We start from the raw sequence: 21,942 nt of genomic DNA, 5'->3' as shown, positions 1-21,942 counted from the left end.
TTGAATTTGATTCAATAAAACTACATATAAATAAAAACAAAGAATATACAGTTTATTAGGATATGAATTACATCATAGTTACCAAACTACGACTGTCCGGTCGGCAGGCTGGCAAATAACTGCTACCAGCCACATGCTCAGCTCAAAGGAGGGCTGGTGTCCTTATGGATAAAAACTGCCATGCCAAGTTGGAGCCTTCAATGAGGTCTTCAATTTTACTCATTTCTGGAGTTCTCTAATATAATCCTTCCATCATCTTTTCCAAAAATGTTGTGTTAACTGATTAATTCTTGCCATCTGGTAAGGTGGTTTGTGTTAACTTGCATGAAATCTTCCAGAACACCGGTTAGCGATTGCCCTATTAGAAAATGCTCAGGAATGAGTGGGGGGTAAGGTCTGAAGGATCTATTACAAAGGATGAGAATTTAAATAGTTCTGCAAAGAAGAGTATACTCTTGAAATACTTCGTAATTAGAGATGCCTTGCCAAGTAATCTAAAACTGAAATAATTTTATGATGCTGTTATTTGGATGAAAGGAATTTTTGAATTCATTGTCTGTGCTGATGAAGTTTTTAGTGTTACTGATAAATATTTTGAAACATTTTCGTTATCTGGGGGGGGGGGGGGGGTGAAACACTGTAATAAAAGATTTGGCGGTTAGTTTTTGAAATAACTACAAATTGAATAAATTAAGCCGACATAAAAAGAAATAATGATATATAGCTTCTTCATTTTTCATGAAACACCATTTGACTCAGATATGGCTTGAATTCTTGCAACATGGTTTGCCACAAATATACATTCACTTCCAGTTTGTTGTTGAGATTCTAGCCATGCTGGAACAATTTTGAAGTCTGTCTAACAATAACTACTACAATTTATACACTCTTTCACTTTATTTATTTCTGTCATAGCAGCACAGTGCATTTATAGATATATACTTTTTTTTCATTTAATTGTGATGGCAATTCCCATGCAGGTTTTTTTCTTAACCCACCAGGTTGGTCTAGTGGTGAACACGTCTTCCCAAATCAGCTGATTTGGAAGTTGAGAGTTCCAGCGTTCAAGTCCTAGTAAAGCCAGCTATTTTTACACAGACTTGAATACTAAATCGTGGATACCGGTGTTCTTTGGTGGTTGGGTTTCAATTAACCACACATCTCAGGTATGGTCGAACTGAGAATGTACAAGACTACACTTCATTCAACTCATTCATATCATCCTCTGAAGTATTATCTAAATGGTAGTTACCGGAGGCTAAACAGGAAAAAGAAAGAAAGGTTTTTTCTTGGTAGTACTAATCTCTCTTCATCTTTAAAAGAAACTATAACAACAAACTGTGTAGAACTAGATATATTACAAACTTTAATAATGTTACTACTTTTTAAGTACAATCAAAAATTAAGTTGATATAACAATTTTTTGTATGAAAATATTCAATTGCTTTTCCAAAATTACATAAATAAATTTCCTGTATGTTTTGTGATTATGAGTATAGTTAATGAATGGAACATAGCTTGTTAATTGGGTTGGCATATATGGTTTTGAACAAGACAAGCCTGCAATGAAATTTGTTTTTTAATAAAATGTACATTAATATTGCACCCTATCTATCTTTCAGTTGACTTAAGATGGAAAATACCTTTAAATGTGATATAATCTTGTCAAAAGGCATTTGAAAGAGATGCTGAATTTCTTTACTAAATTCAGCTGGTCAAAAATCACCTTCAAATGATGTTTAACAATCACTTATTCAATCTGGTATAGATTGACTAATAACTGCCAAGCATTTTTCTAAGAGACATAAGGTCAACTGCATCTACTATTTTTGCTGTATAGCCTCCTTTTAATGACTGATGTACTAATGAATAGTATTATCTTCCATTAATAATTCTTGTAAACATCTCTTTGAATAGAATCCAGTCGTCATATAACACTGAGAATGTCAAAATATACATTTACAGGAGTTATGTTTGACTGATGATATTTATAGAATCTCCAGTAGACAGACTGCAACAGTTAATGATAAGTCACCAACATTTTTAGTGAATAAACTCGTAGATCGTCTGCTTTAGCAAGCACTTCACAAAATATCTCAAAATTCTTGTTTAGCAGCTTCTGATTCAGATAAGTAACTGGTTTCATCTTTAATAAGTTCATTGTCAATCTCATTTTGAATTTTATTAAATTCATTTAAGAGGACCTTAGTATTGTCTAATCTTAATTTTAATTGGCAGGTGATGGCAGATGTATTTGTTTAGAAAAGTTTTAAAACTTGTTAAGCTTGCCTTAATTCTGGTCTGTTGGTTAATTATAAAGATTCATTTTTTGCAATAATTATTTAAAGGATAAATTCTGTACACAAACTATATATCACTACTACTAGCCATAATATAAAAATAAAATAACTTAAAACATATGCACAAATATAAAGTAAAATGTAAATTATAAGAATACATGGTAAATACTAAAACTAACTAAAAATTATTCAACATTGGTTGTTTATTTCATTTATAAATTTTATTAAAAATAAGAAATAATAATGAATAAAATATCTTATCTAACTAGAAATTATGTTGTTGAAACTAACTTAACTTGAAAATACAATGAATTACAAAATGACATCAACTTGTGTGAGAAATGAGTAGGTTTAATAATGAATGACTCAGCAGTAAGAATCTGTTTATCTGGTGTGAAAAATAATTTAATTGTTAACAGCTGATTATTTCAATCAAATTGTTCTGTATGGAATTTTATTACACAGCTTGATCTCACACATGATAAAATATGTATCACTTAATAAACCTTTTAAATTATATTGTTTTACCATTATAAAGAATATTTTTTGTGCCTAAAATTGTAATGTTTTTTCTGCCAAATTTAGGTCTATTTTAATTTTAATTTGTTGAATTTCAGAAACCAGTATTTGCTATACTACATCAATTTTCTGAGAACTTGATTTTCAACAAATTCTTAACTTAACAAAGTTAATTGCGGCAAACCTAAAAAGAAACTATTTCAACTTTAGTTTTTTGGGCTTTGCAAAAGTTTTCTCAGAGCTACAATTACAAGATTTTTTTTTCAATTTTTCAGATCAAGTAACCTGTAGAACTATAAAATTATCCTCTTAACTTTCTTTCTTTTTCCTGTTGAACCTCCGGTAACTACCGTTTAGATAATACTTCAGAGGATGATACGTATGAGTGTGAATGAAGTGTAGTCTTGTACATTCTCAGTTCGACCATACATGAGATGTGTGGTTAATTGAAACCCAACCACCAAAGAACACCGATATCCACGATCTAGTATTCAAGCCCGTATAAAAATAGCTGGCTTTACTAGGACTTGAACGCTGGAACTCTCGACTTCCAAATCAGCTGATTTGGGAAGACACGTTCACCACTAGACCAACCCGGTGGGTATCCTCTTAAAAGTTGCAATAACTTCACTAGGGCTTCATTTTATTCACGGAACAGATATCAAGGTAAATATTTCACTAGCAACTTGAAAACAAAGCATTTCTAGTGATATTTTTATAGTAACATTTTTGCTTACATTAAACTCCCAAATCAGCTTTTGGAATTGAATTATTACTGTGCAATTTTGAATTACTCTATTAGCTTAATATATCAAGTATTAACATAAATAATTCATATTTATACTAAGACTTTACACAGGCTTTACATTTTTTATAAAATTTTTTCATCAGTAATTCAGCTGGCAGCCTACAGCTAACAGTAAAAGCAAATCATCTGTAACTAAATATATCTAGTGAACTAATATAAAAAGTAGTAATACATGAAATATAATTACATAATCAAGAAATAAATTGTTTCCAATATTCTGATTGCAGTGACTGAAAGGTTTTACTCAGTTATAGTAATTTTCAATCCTGCACAAGGTTGTATGTTACAAAAGAAAAATGTAAAGATATATCATCTTTAGGGGGATTAGGCATAGACTCGCCTCCAGTACACACTTACAAATAAACTTACTTTATTTATAAATATTTTATTAAACAATAAATCGCAATCTATAAATTGAATTCATAAACATAACTGCTTGTTTTATAGTATACCTCATTATGATTGAGTTCAAGGGAATTAAGAATTTTGTCCAAATGAAATTCTTGTATAGGCATCTTCCTTGCTTCACTGAAAGTCATATGACGCAAAAGTACACTTGAACCAAATGTTAAGGCATCCATATCTTCTGTTGCAGTAGCGTAAACCTTGCCAGTTTTAACCATTGCTGCACACTGTGCTTCAGCTTCACAGGGTGCCTGCCAGAATAAACATTTAAGTTTTCTCAGTGTAAAAACAAAACAACAGTTTTAAAAGATTATTCAAATTGTTTTGACATTAGATTATACATCAGTTATAATCTAATATTCCTAAGAGTTATTCTACTCTTACGAAGTAGTTCATCTCTGTTTAATCATACAGAATCAGTGAGTTTCAGTAATAACATGTTTGAACTGTACAAAGTAAGTACTACACAGATACTAAAGGAACCTGATATTAGAATATTATACTACTTTAGGTAATTAATCATTATAATTATACAAATATTACTCGTTATTACAAATAATAACAATTAATTATATAATCTATCAATTGCTTCCTCACTTGCACTGTGCAATAATTCTGCAGGTATTTCGTCAACTCCAGGAGTCTTTCTGCTAAATTATGGTCGCTATGAATGACAGCTCCAGGGTAAGCTTTGCAGTTGACAATTTGATTTCTAAATCTTTGCTTAACAACGATATAATCTTTCTGATACCTTGCAATATCACCTTGCTTTTTTCATGTGTGTATTCTTCTATTATGATTTTTAAACTGGATGTTGATAATTACTAAATTATACTTGTGCAAAACTCTAGAAGTCGGTCCCCTCTTTCATTTCTTTTACCCAGCCTGTATTCACTTACTACATTTCCTTCCTTGCCTTTTCCAATGCTTGCATTCCAATCTCCAACTATTATTAAATTTTCATCCCTTTTTCTTCGTATACACCCATACCTCATCATAATCATGGGCAATTGTAGGCATATAGACGTTAACAATTGTTGTCGGCTTAGGTTTTGATTTTATACTTATTACAACGACTCTGTCTCTGTGCATTTTGAAATACTCTACTCTTTTCCCTACTTTCTTGTTCATTAAGAAACCTACTCCTGCCTTCCCTTTATTTGAAGCTGTGTTAATTATTTTAAAATCACCTGACCAAAAGTAGTTTTCCTCTCCCACTGCACCTCACTAATTCCTACTACATCTACATTTAATCTATCCATTTCCTCTTTAAATTTTCTAACCTAGCAACCTTTTTTATAGTTCTAACATTCCATCCTGCAACTCGTAGAATATTATTTTTTAATTTTCTGGTGACCTCTTCCTTAGTAGCCCCCAACTCAGAGATCCAAACGGGGGACTAGTTTACCTCTGGAATATTTTAGCAAGAAAGGCGCCTCCACCTCAGTTACTACAGAGTTAATTTTCTTGGAAAAAAAACTAGCTGTAGTTTTCCACTGCTTTCAGCTGTGCAGTGATGTTGATATAGCCGTTTAAGTTTTCCTGACCTACACCCTTAACAACTACTGAAAGAACTGCTGCCCTCTTTCAGAAATCATTCCTTAGTCGGGCTTTAACAGATACCTCTCTGATATGGTTTCACCTTTGGTCCAGCTACTCTGTATCAATCAGCACTCAAGCCCCCTCACCATCGGCAAGGTCTCATGATTCATAGAGGGAGTTATAAAGTTTAAGAACTTTAAGATCAAATCTTTACGGATCATTAGATTTTTCATATTCAGAAAAGCTTTCCTGGCTCTTTCAATACTCAAACATATTTCAATGGAATAATTTGTCTCTAACCATGTTCTAAGATATTAAAATTTAGCAACTCTTTCGATGAGCTCATCATTCAACTTTAATTGTTGATGGACTATCTCAGGAAAAAATCAATAGGCATCAAATATATGTACGCATTGACCATTCAATTGTTCCTAAGGGTCCTAACAGACAAGGAAAGGCTTGATTGAGGTACTTTAACTTTAAGAGCATACTGAAGGAAAGGTTCATCTTACTGCTGGCATAAAAATGTTTGTCAAATAATGGGTTGTTTAATAGTTTGGGAAGTAGCATCTCAAGATACATGTTGCCTGTAACACTTCCATCAAAGAAATAAGGTCTGAACACTCCTTTTTGTCTGTGATTCATCAGCAAGCATGAATTTTGGTATGTTAAGTTCCTTTTCCACAGTTAAACAAAGATTTTCATGAAACCAATGAACAATTATGATCCTTTTTATTATTCAGTCTCAAGCATGCTTTATCAAACCATATCACTGAGCAATATAAATGAGTATCTGCTTCATAATGAATAACTTCCTCAAAAAATTCCATCCTTCTATCAGACTCAGCTTCATGGAGTAATCTTGGCCTATAATGCTTAAAATTCTTTTAAAAACTTTTTTATAAACTTGTTATGGGCATTTCCAGCTTAATGGCCTTTCTATTTGACAAGCTGTACGTTTTTTTCTGACATTTTGGATCTGCCTGTTAAGGAGTAACTCCAACACCACCAGTATTTTGACATTTTAGGTTAAGTATACACAAATGCTGACAGGTTGGCAATGGAGAATTAGAAAATTTCACATGGATTCTTCATGAATGGAAGCAGTATCCTTATTATTTCTCCACTAAAATGAAGCATGAAAAATCATTCTCGTTTTGTGTACTTGAACACCACTATTTCAATACAGAAATAAAAATAATTTAAGACTAAATCAGTAATTAATTATATCAGTTACTACCAACTGTAAAAGCCAAATTTCTACCTTTTACAGAATTTACATCTTCATACTGAGGCAACTGACTTTTAATCCACTTTGTAGATTAATTTTTATTACATGGATGTTGATTACATGTCTAAACTTACAACTAAAAATAGACTTCCATGTGATTCTAATAAGAACATAATTCTTTAAGAAACAATACTATTCAGTCAATGTTTTAGTTATAAGGATAACCATCAAACCAATAATACTTAAATAATAAGAAAAATTAGACATTTCATACTGTTGTCATAAGCTAGTCTTATCATATAAATTGTATTAAATGGGGAATCATTTGATAGATAATTCTACCAACACATTTAATTATATGAAACAAAATATTAATGTCAATAGCAACCACAATACATGAAATAATTACTTTATATTAACAAGTAGGAAGTACATGGAAGACAATCAACAAATAAAAATTCTCATTAAAGAAATGGAATGTGGGGTAAAGAATTAATGATGTAAAAGTGAAGTTCTTCCATTTTACAAGAAATGCAATGAAAGGGAAATTAATGTGGAAGAATTTTAACAGGTCAAATTACATACTTAGAAATTGTCTTAATTAATAGAATACAGAAATGCTGGAGGTGGAGAGTAGGTACCCAGATTTTGGCCTCAACATTTATTTTACACAAACAAAATATAAGTAATATTTTTATTTACTTTAACTAATTAATTACATTATCATAAGATTTTATCTTTTTTTTTACAAACAAAAAAGAAAATCTGTAGGATTTTGAATTTTTACGTATTTTTTTGGAAATGCAAATCAAAAGTGCATATTTATTATTACATGCATTTTACTATCTTCATAAAAAAAGTCAATAAAATTATAAAAATTTGAAGGTAAGTATTACTATACTTTCATCTTTACATAATAAATATCCTTATGTATAAACAAAAATTCCTGCAAGTGATAAATAAATATAATTTTAGTTTCTTTCAAGTACTGTCTACTAAATATTTATCTGTACTCAAAACCTGTTTATAAAAAATTGTTTCTGAAAACCAATTATTTGTCAAGAAATGTATTTTTGTTAATATGCATTTGATACTTTTCCAAATTTGTAGTAAAGTAACAGCTGAACAATCTGGACTTTGTTTAGGCCAAAATTCTGGAATATTTTTCATAGTCTGGTACACTTTTTATAAATAAACTACAACTTTCCTTTACCAAAAACCATTTAACTTGGAAGCAGACATGCAAAATCATAACTAATACATATTTTCAAATACTGCCTGATAAGCCAGAGATTTTATTACAACCTGAATAATAATGGTTTTTCTTGACAATATTTAAGTTTTTATTAATGTAGATATGTTGTAATTTTAGTTTCTGTTTTCAATGCAATTCCTTAACAAATTTTGAAGGTCATGTAACTGTCAATTTACATGAAGAACGTTTGAAGTAGCTTTTATGTGTAGAAACATACAGAAGCATATATTGCAAGAACAATAATATCCTGCTTGGATTATAATTTTTATTTATTTTAACATTAAAAACAGATTAATGCTCACATATCAGCCTGTCATTCAGCTATGTAAAGGTGCCTCAATCTTTTCCCCAACCCACCGCATACTTTATTTTATATTATAGTATACGAATTGTTACTTTTTTCATTGTTATTGCTTGTTTTATGTACTTGTGCATTGGATTAAACTGTCATAAAAAAATAGTAAAATCAAATACTTTTTAGTTGAAAGAAAAATATTAAGTTACTGATGTCTGCAATCTGCAAGTAATTAACCATCCAAAAATTAAGTGAGAAATACAGTTGCAGTAAATCTCAAACTTACAGAATTAAAAGATAACATGGAAAACTAAAACAGATTGGTTTAAAGCTGCTAGATCACTTAATTTCAAAAGACAAATGTCCAAATTAAAAATTCAACAATATTTTATTCAAATATTTTATAAATGCAAGACCAAAAATTAATACCTCCTTCCCATGTTGGGATCAATATTACACAACAAGCAAAATCAATTGCAAAAATATTAGTAAACACAACTTGAAAATCTTCAGTGGGTGGTTAAAAAGGTTTTGCTCCAAAAACACTGTTTCATTCAACCAAATTTATGGTGAAGAAAAAGTTGTTGATTGAAAAATAGTAGACTAAAAATTCCAGAATCAGCAACTAGTTAATGAATTAAGGATAGTGGATATTGTGATGAGATTTGTTTGTTGTAGTTTATTAAACTCTAAAATATAAACATTTTAGAGCTCAAACTAATAAAACTAGATTTGAAGAATGAGAAAAGCACTGGAAACAAGCAGTCTAAAGAGAGGTTTATCATTTTAGTTTATGGTTTTTCAAATTGAAAATTAGAAAAACTAATCACTAAAGCAATGAAGCTGACTATAATCACTTATTGCTAAAATTAATTCCTGTCCATCTATCTGTAAAGGATAACTGATAACTTTTTCTATTTTTGCTGAACACAATGTAAATTAATTTGAATGATAAAATTACATAAAGGTTTTGTTAAAAGTGTGTTTAAACAAGCTGCATTTAACATCAAAGGCACTGACAATTTTGTTGAAACAAGGATAGAAACACAATATATCAGCTTTTATAGTGTTTGCAAAAAATTTATACCCAGATTTTGGCTTCAAAATTTATCTTACACAAAAGAAAATTAAGTAATATTTTTATATTACTATAATTATATTAACATCAAATTTTATCTTTTTTCTATAAATGAAAAAATAAAATATCTGTAGGAAAACATACAGATGTATAAATATTGCTATTGTAGAGCAATTGATATTAGAAACTGAGAATGAGTTTGTATCAGTGGAAGAATATTTTGTAATTATGATGAATAGGTAAAAGATGAAGAAATCATAAGTCTGGATAAAACTATTAAAGTGTAAACTACAGACACCTTTGAGTGAGGAGTAAAAAGAAGTTCTGCCAGAAGTAGAAAACAAAAACTAAATCTTTTGGAGTACAAAAAAGATTGTCAGAACACGTACTGTTCAGATTGTGTTTTCTGGAAAACTTTGCAGTAATAACAGCCCAGAAATGAATCATGATCTGTTGTATTTGAAAATAACATTGAAACATAAGCAAGTAAGAATAAGCTACTCCTACAAAGACTATAGTTAAATTCATTTTATATATAAATAAATTATTTTTACTTAGCATAAAATAAACAGTAATGTATAAATTATTAGAATGGATTTAAAAAGTTTATGTACAATTACACACAGACACACACAATTGGGAGCAACAAATACATATACAAGTAATTTATTGTATTATTAATAGTAATATATTAATTACTAAATTAATGTGAACCTTCATAAGCTACTAAATAAACTATTTGCTGAATACTGTGTAAAGCAGAATGTACTGTCAATTGTACAACTTCTAGTTTACACAGATTTCATTGTATTAAGATTTGTTATTTTACAAAGACCAACCATTTTAGACACTAAAGAAATAAATTAACAGATAAATCCAACCCTATTTCACACCAATTGGGATTATTAATTAAAAATCACATTTTGTTTGGAGTAGAAGAAAATACCTTAACATGGTCTTCCATACCCCAAGAAACAGGAACAAGTTAATTTGCTGCAAGCAACAGCTTAAAAGCTGGCACAAAATAGGTGGAAACATAATTAAAAATGGCACAGCTCACAGTGTTTTATTTATCAGTCAATGTTAAGGAGGCAATTTCTTAAGTTGAAAATAAAAAAGAATAAAACAAAGGAATGTTTTAACTGGAATGAAGGATGTGTATTAATTAAAATGAAACCATATTACAAAGAACTGCAGTAAATACACAAATACAATGATAATGAAGAGAAACTAAAATGAAACTGATAAAAAATCTACAGCTACATTTTAGAAATATTTCACAAAAAAAGCCAATGAAAGCAAACTTATATCAGTATTAACTTCTTAAAATTTTAAGTATTAGTTTTAAAAAAAAAACACACGGAAACTCCGAATGAATTGTTAAAATAATTAAGATTTTTGAAATTACTCACATGAGTATTAATAAATTTCTTTTTTATTTAGATCTATTCATGAAATTTCAATTAACTGTAATTAAAAAAAAATTTCTCATTATTTACCACATTTCTGCTCACATAAATAAGTTGAAAAAACTAAATGGAACTATCTTATATAAGGGGTAATCAAAAATAACCAGAGTATGCAGTGAAAACACCCGGAGGTGTAGGAGATAGGTATTGTGATGGTTTCTGCACCATCACAATGCCCCTGACCATATTGCCTTCTGTATCAACAGTTTTATCAAAAAACAAGATAACCGTTTCCCTCATCTTCTTTACTCATTATATATTGCTCAATGTAATCTTTTCTTGTTCTCACATATGAAAACAGAATTCAAATGAACACATTTTTGTAGTTGGAGGAACTCAAAGAAAATAAATCGTTGCAGATCTTGGGAAACATTCCTCTTCAGGAATTTTAAAAATGTGAAAATTTAACAGTGAGAAAACCATTGGAACAAGTGGATTCACATGAAAAGCACTTGGAAAAAGATTAATGGTCCAGGAAGTAAATCTTATTAAATCAATTTTTTTTAAATTCCAATAATTTTTGGGAACTTGTATACAAGTTCCAATTGTAATGTAATACATGACAATTACAAATTGCATTACAAATACAATTGTAATGTAATATAATTTGTAAACAGTAATATAGTTTTTGCGTCAAGTGGATTCAGTTACATAAAAAGTACTTTGAAGAAGATTAATGTTCCAGGAAGTAAAAATAATTAAATCAATTTTTTTCCCAACAATTCCAGTAATTTTTGGGCACCTGCAATATAACTAACATGAATCCTTCAGTATACAGTTACATTTGGGTTTTTATCTCAAGATGGTTAATCTAGTTTTTAACTTTTTATTAACTGGAACAGCCACTTAATCGTACCTAATTGATTTGTATTCCTGTTCAGACCAGTAGCATCAACTACATACATATAACCAAAATAAGGTTTATTTTTTGAACAATATGGATGTACTTGTGACTGTTTTATAAAAGTTGATTATGAAATAAAAATTTTGAATTATATATAAGCTAAAAGAATTCATAAAATATTCTTACCACCTTTATTTTTGAATACTTCATTTTCATGACTTTTACGTAAGATTAGAAATGTCAATATTACATTAGCCTAATCCACAAATGTCTTTATAATTCTTTTAAAAAACAGTAAATATCACTCAATATTTTCTATAAAATACTTCTCTTCCTAAACTTGAAAGGAAATAATTAATTAACAGAAGCAGAAGGACCACTATTTGTACATTACAACTTCTTCAAAAATGTAGAATGTTATACTATATTTAACATGCATATAATTAAGTAAATTACATCAATATATGGGATTCCCATTAATTTTAATAACTCTTTGCACTCTTCTGAATGGTGTTTGGTTACTTTTACAAGGCGCCTACTGAATTTATCCACAAGATCACCATCTCCTGCAACAAAATTGTAATAAATTAAAATGGAACCTATTAAACTTCATGCTTTGGAGTTGATCACTGGTGAAATGCTTGCTTTTTCATCAAACCATCAGCATGATTTCAAGTTCAGAATGTTTCCATGCTACTCCATTCTTTACTGCATATAGAAAATGTTATCACAACTATAATTTATTATTTGATAATCTTTCCAGTTATACATATTTCTTTTTAATTACAATGACAATTTTGCATAAACTAAAATGCTAAAGCATTTAGCTTCATGCTTCAAAAAAAAAATGTCAAAAGAATTTAACTAAATAATACAACAGTACTTTATAAAATTCCTGTAATTATACAACTACTGAAAATACAGAATTTATTTAGAAGAAAAATTCTTTAATGTAATGTATAAAATTCTTAACACATTACATTGCAATGCATAAAATAAACAAAAACAAAAATTGTGACTTTTTATGAGAATCACTCAATTATAATTGCTAACAAAAATCTTTTGATTCATCACAAAAGCGTAATTTTCACTCACATCATAACAATTAGAAAACTGTATTCTGCTTAGAAAAAAAGTAGGCTGTTATAAACTAACTGCTGTGTTAAAATTATGACTACATCAAATGTTAGAAGTTATTACCTGATATTAATAAGTAATAAATAAAAGAAAATTTCAAAACATAATGTAAAATTGTATTCTTTGTTTTAGTAAACAAATTTCTAACAAATATAAATCAAAACTAAAAACCAAAGCAAACTGTAATTCATCCTGTAATTTTATGACAGACCTTGCAGTATTTATTTAACATATTAACATACACTATTTGCAGATTTAAGGTATTCATTAGCGATATTCTACTTTTCAGTTTTAAAGCAATCTAGGAATGTGTGTAAAAGTAGCAGGTCTATAAGAATTGCAGTGAGGAATGATTAAGATTTTAAAGAAAAAGTAAAAGCAGATTGTAAGATAATGTGAATGTAAGTGAATGTAAAACTTCCTTTCTATGAGTTTGTTCCCTGAATCTAAAAATTAAACAAAAAGAACATTCTTAAATAAATCAAGAGAAAATGGTGAAATACCAAAGAGGGAAGTTGCGATAAAGTTAATCTCCTTAGATCATTTAATTATGTTAATGAAAAAAATGTACTCTCTTTAATACTGGTGATCTGAGACTAATTTGGAACTACACACAGTGTCTAATAGCTACAGCAGTCAATACTACAAACTGAATGAGTTATTCTTAAGATAATCTGAAACTACTCTTTAAACATCAACAGCAATGTTCTTGAGCTGGAGCTCACAGGCAGCAGCGCCCCTCGTTCATATAATGAGTGTACCTTCAGCTTATTACACCTATTGATTGACAGGGCAAGAGGACGTATTGTTAATTAAAAGCGGTACAGCTGGGGCTTTAACAACCTCCTGAACATGAAAGCTAACAATCTGCACACTCTGACACATATGCCATAAATAAGAAACACAAGATGCAGATACAGCATTAAAAAAATGTTCATACAAAGTTAAGATTTTATTTGAGGGTACAGTCTAATGATTATATGGATCACCCTAAATATAAAATGACTTTACTCATACATTTTTCACATCATATGAGGGTGAATCAAATATAAATGGTAACTTTTTTATAAATTTACTGATTAATAATATACACCAATTCTACCTTGATTATTTATCTATATAGTCTCCTGTACAATCTACAGACTTTTGCCAATGATTTGGAAGCTTGAATATATTCCTAGTTCAGATAAAGCTTGAGGATGAGTCATCAACCAATTGTGTACACGTTCCTCGACAATCTTCATTGTTTTCAAATTGTTCCCCTTTAAGCAATTCTTTCAAGGGTACAAACAAAAAAATAGCCACAGGGGTCAAATCTGGACAGTAGAGAGGATGGTTGAGGGTTTCCCAGTGCATTTTTTCCAATTTATCCCTTGTCAAAATTGCAGTGTGTGGCTTGGCGTTGTCATGGAGAAGGATGACATCTCTGATAGGCATACCCCATCTTTTGTTTCGGTAGACGGCTTTTGTTACTGTAGCAGCTTGCAATAGTAAGTCGCATTCACCATACATTGATTGTGGAAGAAAATAAATGAGTAAAACTCCTCTTGAATACAAAAAAATCATTGCAAGAACTTTTCTGGCTGACAAATGGGTTTTGGCCTTCACTGGGCAGCCCTCATCTTTCCTTCGCCATTTTTGACTCTGAAGTGTAATGATGGATCCATGTCTCTTCACATGTGACGATGCACGTCAAAAATCATCCCCTTCTTGCCGAAATTGATTCAGAAGTCTCTCACAGATCTCCAACCTGACCTGTTTTTGATTTTTGGTCAATAACCTTGGAATCCATTGAGCACTAATTTTTCTAAAGCCAAGATGATCAGTGATAATGGATTGAGCACTCCCTTAGAAAATACACAGTTCTGACACTATTTCTTCAACAGTGAACCAGCAACCACTGTCAATAAGCTCTCAAATGGCATATTGTTGTCAGCTGCAAAACTTGGCCTTGGACATCTATCGTGACTTATTTTCTACACTTTCTCGCCCACCCTTAAATTGTCTGGTCCATGTATACACTTGGTTCTGGGACAGTATAGCAACCCCAAACTGTACCTTTAAATGAGTTAAAATTTCAGTAAGTTTAATGCCTTCATTAGTTAAAAACCTTAATGATTATATGTTGTGCAACAGACGATGGAATCATTTGCTCACTCATGGCTGTACTGATGACAGAACCGAGCGGAGGAGCTAACCAAGTTGGTTCCCCTCTCTAATACACGAAACATTAACCCCTCACACCACCATCAAGCTTGGAACTGCTTGCTGCGTAGAATAGCAAAATTATTGTTTAAATATGATTATTCACCCTCATACTATACAACTCCATCAAATGCAACAAAGCATGGATTATAAATTTCCTGAACAATAATAATTTATTTATTTCCATTTAATTACATATTTTATTTATGCTTCATTTCAAAATTAAGCAGATACATTTCATTACTTTTTAAAATTAAACACAACATTACATAAGAAGTAATACATTCCTAGTACATGCTGGTAGCATTTCGATGGTGCACAGTTAAATACAAAAGTAAGTAAGATAATAACGTACAATAAAATTGTTTCCCAGTTGACCAGAACCAATGATCACAAATGCATCCAAGGAAGGTGAGCATAATGAGAAATATAACTAACCATCAAAGCAGATTATTCTTAAATTTAAATAAAAATCCATGTAAAACTCACAAAGCAATTTACAGCAAAATCAATACTGGACTGCATTTAAAACACAAAAATATGAGCATGTGCCTCTAGGATTTTGGCAGCTGATAAAGACATAATTCACTTAAAATCACCATACATGTTTCATGTTTACATAAAATTTAGAAAAATTTGATTTTTTTTATGAACTTCTGGTTTTACTACTAGTGTCAAATCTTAAACATTTTAAGATATACATTCTTTGTAAACAAACTCCTGACATTCACAAACACTTTTTTCTAGTTTTCTGCTCTTATCTTAAGATTTTCTCCAAGGTATTTAAACAGGGTTCCCACAGAATTTTAAGATTCAGGTTTTTCCCTGACCAATTTTGTAAAAATTTCCTCACTCTTACAATGTTATGCTACTGCCGTTTACTCTACAAAATATATACATTTTTTTTGCAGCCTTCACAATCTCTATAGCTGCCCAACTCATGCCTCTTTTTTTTAAATTTTATTTATTGTTACATTCATTTTTAAAGATTATTTTTTTAATGATTTTTTTACAATATACATTTAAAATTAGGCTATTTTCTGTAATAAAACTGTTTCAGTAAATTTCACTGCAAAGTACAAAAAACTAAACAATATTTAATAAGTTTCTTGCATAAAAATGAACATTATGGGAACTAAAAGTAACACAGATAAGAAATAAAAACTAAAAATAAACTAACTAAAGCAATTTTTAAAAATACAGGCTCTCGGCCCTAAGATTGCTTAAAACTTTTTCACAAAAACTAGCCTACATTATTTTACAAAGTAAACAAAAAACAATTAATAACTTGATTGCATAAAGATGCTAAGAAACACAAATTTCAATTTAGCAAAGAATATGTATGATCACAACTTATACAAATAATACGTATGACCACAAAAAGGAAAATTGAACTGAACAAAAAGGAAAAAGAAATCACTGTGACTAAAAGTATTACAGATAAGAAATGTATATATTACAATACAAACGTATTATTATGTACATATAAAATACAGAGCAACTTTTCTTCAATACCTTTAGGTTTCTAACTGCTTATCCTTTACTAAAAGTTTAATTTTGATGGGTATCTGTTCTTCTCTAGATCTAGAAACGAATCTTGGTTTTTATTTATTTACAATAAATATTTTTAGCTGTTCAATTCAGTTAGGTCTGATAGGTTTTTTTTTAAAAAGAGTTTTTTTGTCTTTCTTTTTTTATTTGATTTTTTTTAATTTAGTTAATTGTACTGTAGGGTTGTAGCTCTCAACTTTTTCCTTTCTTCCTCTAGTTTTTTAAATTTCTGCTTGCATTTTCCATTACAAGGCTCTATTCTATTCTTCACAAGAGAAGTTTTTTATTTTTTCTAAAATACATTCTTCATACTGTCTTCTAGGGCTTCTCACAGCAATGAACATTTTTTTGTAAGGAAAATATTCTCCTTGCCCCCAGCGTTTAGAGTTGCATCAAAAACCTTTTGATGATTAATTATTCTCTTCTTGCAAATTATCAACAAGAAGAGATTTATTAATGGAAAAGCCATTTCAACTGTTATGTTTCAGTGTGAAAAAATTACGTGTAGTTTTACTATTTCCCAATGGTTCACATATTTTGATTTTTTGCTAAAAAAAGATGAAAAAATTTATCCAACTTCCTCTTATCTTTCAATTCTTCACTGTTGTCATCTTCAGTATATTGAACTATATATATATATATATATATATATATATTTTAATATATATTTCCTCCTTTAACATCCATACATAGCAAAGAATATTGTTTCTCAGCTGAATTTACAGTAAATCTATTAGCTTCACATAATGCTGCCAATAAACACTTCATTTTTTTACAACCAAGTTCAGGCTCATGAAGGATCACAGTTGGATTTAATGATGATAAACCCCTCAACAAAACTTAACATTTTAAAGGACTTCGTTCAACAAACTTTGAGATGAATTTAACTAATGACGTCTGATACTCTTTATGAAACCTCAATTCATTACCTTCTGACGTTTTTATTTCTTTCAGAAATTTAGTAATTTGAAATCAAAGATCAATTTTCTTTAATTCACATAAATTTTCTAAGTCAGTACGATCAAATGAAGTAAGTTTCAAAATGTTTGCAGCAACAATATTACTTGATTTAATTAAACAGCTAAGGAGCATGTTTAGAAATCATTAAAAGATGTGAAAATAAGTAAGGAACAAGAGGATCTGGGTTCTGAAACTGCTTTAAAAAGGATTTATAGCAGATGAAATTTGTAAAATGCTAATTTACATTTTCATAATTTGTCTTTATAATGCTCAACAGGAGTATGTATGGCTTACACTGAAGTTTTTTTTGATTTGTCAATCAATTTCTTTACGTCATCCAAAATTAGCAAGGCTTGTTCTAACCATATAGTATTTTAAAGGAAATTTATTTTCTGTGTTTGAGGTAAATTCAGCGTGCCGCACTGGGCTATCATTAAACAAAACGTAAAGATCTCTTAAAAAAGTATGAGTAGCCCATCTGACGGATTCAATCCCTGTTTTCATGGCTCATTTACAACATGTAAACTGCAAACACCAATACTCACCAAACAATTTCCTTCAGGGTCTTCCTCTATCTTCTGATCAGTTTGGTCCATTCATAGATATATATAATATTTTGTTTTTATCTAGAGGGAAGATATCTTCTATGAAATTATTTTGACTATGTTGAGCAATGGACTTTCCCAAAAATATACTGTTATAATACCTTGTTCATAATTTATTTGTTTCTGTATCAAAAAATCACACAAATAAGTCCATTTGACCCCTCTGTACAATTTGATGCTTCATCAAAGCAAACCACATTACTAAAAAAAGAACATAGCTGATTTTGCAGAATGTCATCAGAGTATGGTGCAAGGTCATGATTGATGACTTAGAAGCATTTTATAGCTCCAAGCTGGAATTTTGACATTATACAATTATCAGGAAACATAATTTTAAAAATTGCAATCAATATCTTCACATGAACTTAGGGATAAATTATTTTGTACAATATTGACAACCCACATATTTCCGCCTTAGAAACATCATGTTTATAACAAAAAGAAGTAACTGTGTTGTGATTTTGCATAAATGAAGTTGAGGATTCAAATGTATCTCTTTGCTGCTGAAATGCTATTATTTTAACCAAAAGATCCAGGCAAGGAATACACAGATGTATCACAACCACTACTCTCACAACTGTTGATCAAAGTTTTAGTCTCCTGAGTTGAAATACCACTGGAAGATAAAAAAAGTTCAGTGAAGGCAGATAATTCCTTATCTTAATTATTTCATTATGTAGCTTTCATTTAATGTGAAGACACTGCCTTTTGGTCCATATTGCCAGTCCAAAATGTTTTTTTAGACACATCACAAAAAGAACACATCTCTACCTCTTCTCAACCAACTGAATTCTCTGTTTATATCTAACCAGTGGAAATTAAACAGCGCCTTTTTAGATGTCATTTAAAAGCAAGTAATTTTCTAAAATACAAAAAAAATTCATGGTGGTTCGAAATTCCAAAAAAATAGTTAACAACCTTTAAATTTTTCAATGGTAACTTTTTGTTAAAGTTTCACCAGAGAAAAAATTAACTGCAATTTGGAATATCCCTCCTTCAATATAAAAAAAAAAAACGATTAGGAATATAAGTAAGAACAGAACATATTAATGGCTGCTTGCAGCACGTAGTTGCAATGTGCTGGGCAATGGTGGTCGCCACTTCCCGATGCTGGGAAAGTATATCAAATATATTTTGGCATTATTAAAAAGTACTTTATTAATACTAACATTATTAAACTTAATTTGGTAACAAAAATGCCCTTCTCAAAAATTTTTTGCAACTTTCCTGAATTTTTCTAAACATTCCTGATTAAGTCTATATTTCCTGACAGTGGGAACCATGATAAAGTTATCAGTTTTATTAATGTTTCTGTAACTTGTTCAATTACTTCTGGTGAATTTTTATCACTGGATATATATTCTCTTTTTTCAAAATATTTCAAATTATTATCATAAATCTGTTTTTTCTTTTAGATTAAATATGTACATCTACTTTTTCTGCTGTTTCTTTGAGAAGTTTTAATCTTGTATAACCATTTTCTAAATCATAAGTTATTATACCTAAACATCTGCAAAATAGATTCTTTGATTCTTCTCAGTTTTATTTACTGATGCTATATTCTTCTTCAAGCTTTTGCATTCTCCAAAGCACAGTCAAAAGGAATTCATTACCTTCTGATGTTTTTGGTAATTTTAAAATAAAGATCAATTTTCTTTAATTCACATAAATTTTTTAAGTCAGTACAATTAGCCGGCCCCCATGGCATGATTGGTAGACTCTTGGCCTTTCATCTGGAGGTCCCGGGTTTGAACCCTGGTCAGGCATGGCATTTTCACATGCTACAAAAATTGTCATTCATCTCATCCTCTTAAGTAATACTTAATGGTGGTCCAGGAGGTTAAAAAAAAAAAAGTCAGTACAATCAATTGAAGTAAGTTTCGAAGAAGTGTTTACAGCAGCAGCTGCTATATTACTTGATTTAATTAAACGGCTAAGGAGTGTTTTTATAAATCATTAAAAGATGTGAAAATAAATAAGGAGCAAGAGGATCTGGGTTCTGAAACTGCCTTAAAACGGGTTCATAGGCAGATGAAATCAATTTGTAGAATGCTAATTTACATTTTGGTAATTTGTCTTTATAATGCTCAACAGCAATGGTGTATGGCCTACCCTAAAGTTTCTTTCCATAAATTTAATTTTAGAAGTTCCGTTTGTCAGTGTCTGTCTAGTTATTTCCACTGTTTTATTATTACCTGCCCCAAATTCTTTTAAAAATCTCTAACAATAGAATCAAAAGCTTTTTGGAAATGTTCAAAAATCAAACTTTTTTGGCTAGTTTTAAATAACTATCTGCTTAAAATCTGTTTTGGACAAGATCTTCCATTTCTAAAACCTGCTTAACATTCTCCTCTGTGATTATCTAATTGTGAGTTGAACATTTCAAAACACTGAGAATAAAATTTAGTATTCTACTGTAAGATTACAATTTATTTTTTAGGGGAGGAGGGAACACTTATACAAATTTTTGAGTTGTACTCACTAATTTCCAAGATGTATTTATAAGAATCTCAATCATGCAGTAATTTAACCCCAAAACAACAGCTTAAACCTGTTTAAAAATAATTATTCTCATTCAACATGCTACTACTAAACAACTTGATAAATTAGTTTAGATGTTTTTGATTCATTCTAAAACACATTAAACCAAAATTCTTTCAACAGTCAGTGTTATAACCAGGAGGGTATGATAATTATATATTACAACTTCAGATGAAAAATTTGAATCAGATTTAACAGATTCCATTTTTTATATACAAGTGCCAAATCAAAAATTTGTTTAATTAGATATCACAGCTTATGTCTTAATTACAAAAAAAAAACTAAGTTACAAAACAAAAATTCTATATTTCATTTATTTTATCAAAACAACAAGCAGTAAAAGGAATAGAAAAGTATCCCTTGGGCTGCCCTATGCCACTGCATTTTAAAGTTTAGTATCTACTGTACCACACAAAACAATCTTACACAAATCATGTATATATTTAAAAAAAGGAACACTTCTGATTATTGTTTTTTTTTTAACTTAAAATACATTGGCAACTTCAGCTAATGCCTTTCTCTTTCAATTTTTCCAAATAAATATAAACAAATGGCAGATGTGTTTGGTGATAGACATAAACGGGAAAAATGGTATAATCAAATTTGTTTGCGGAAATTTTTAATTATATGCTTTATAATTATATGAAACAAAATGATTTATTTTAAATGATTTATCATTTCTATGACTGTCTACAAAATTTGTCAATTCTTGTTATTGTGCTTATATATGAATAAACACTCAGATAGATCAACTGAAATGCAGTTTTCAATACTGATTTGACCTGTATTCTACCCACAAACTTAATTTCTTATTTATTTACAACATAAAATATAACTAATAGCTTTGATTTGTCAGCTGATTTTTTTTAAGTCTATGGTATTACCTGTTAGGTATTTTTCTTTGTGAAGTTCACTGTAGCGCATTTTTTACTACCCTTTCTTCTTTAGAGTTCTATTTTCATTCAATCAGAATCTTCTTTGGTTAAAATGTGTAATGCTCAACATTGCAGCTAAAAAATTCGAACTAACCTTTTCTAATAATTTTTTTCAAGCATTTTTCTGTTTTAGCTTCCAAATTTGATTCCCTTCCAAACCCTCAATTACCATTTTTTTAATATGTGAAACTAGAAAGAATTTTTTCAGCATCTTCAAAAATTAAATCTACAAAGCTTGTTGATCACATTTAATCATCAAGTT

The 21,942-nt window shown here is 29.8% G+C and overlaps 1 protein-coding gene across 1 annotated transcript in view; it reads right to left on the bottom strand.

Moving 5' to 3' along the window:
* The window catches only part of Fen1 (Flap structure-specific endonuclease 1), a 77,060-nt gene that overhangs the window by 13,762 nt on the left and 41,356 nt on the right, over nt 1-21,942 (bottom strand). Inside the window, exons 4-5 of the mRNA XM_075382026.1 lie at nt 12,203-12,312; nt 4,080-4,283 (exon numbers count right to left, since the gene is read on the bottom strand). Of these exons, the coding sequence (XP_075238141.1) occupies nt 4,080-4,283; nt 12,203-12,312 (314 nt within the window). The remainder of the gene's footprint in view (nt 1-4,079; nt 4,284-12,202; nt 12,313-21,942) is intronic.

Source organism: Lycorma delicatula, chromosome 1 (genome assembly GCF_047948215.1).
Source record: "Lycorma delicatula isolate Av1 chromosome 1, ASM4794821v1, whole genome shotgun sequence".
Classification (NCBI taxonomy): Eukaryota; Metazoa; Arthropoda; class Insecta; order Hemiptera; family Fulgoridae; genus Lycorma; species Lycorma delicatula.
This window is presented reverse-complemented; position numbering and strand designations above follow the sequence as displayed.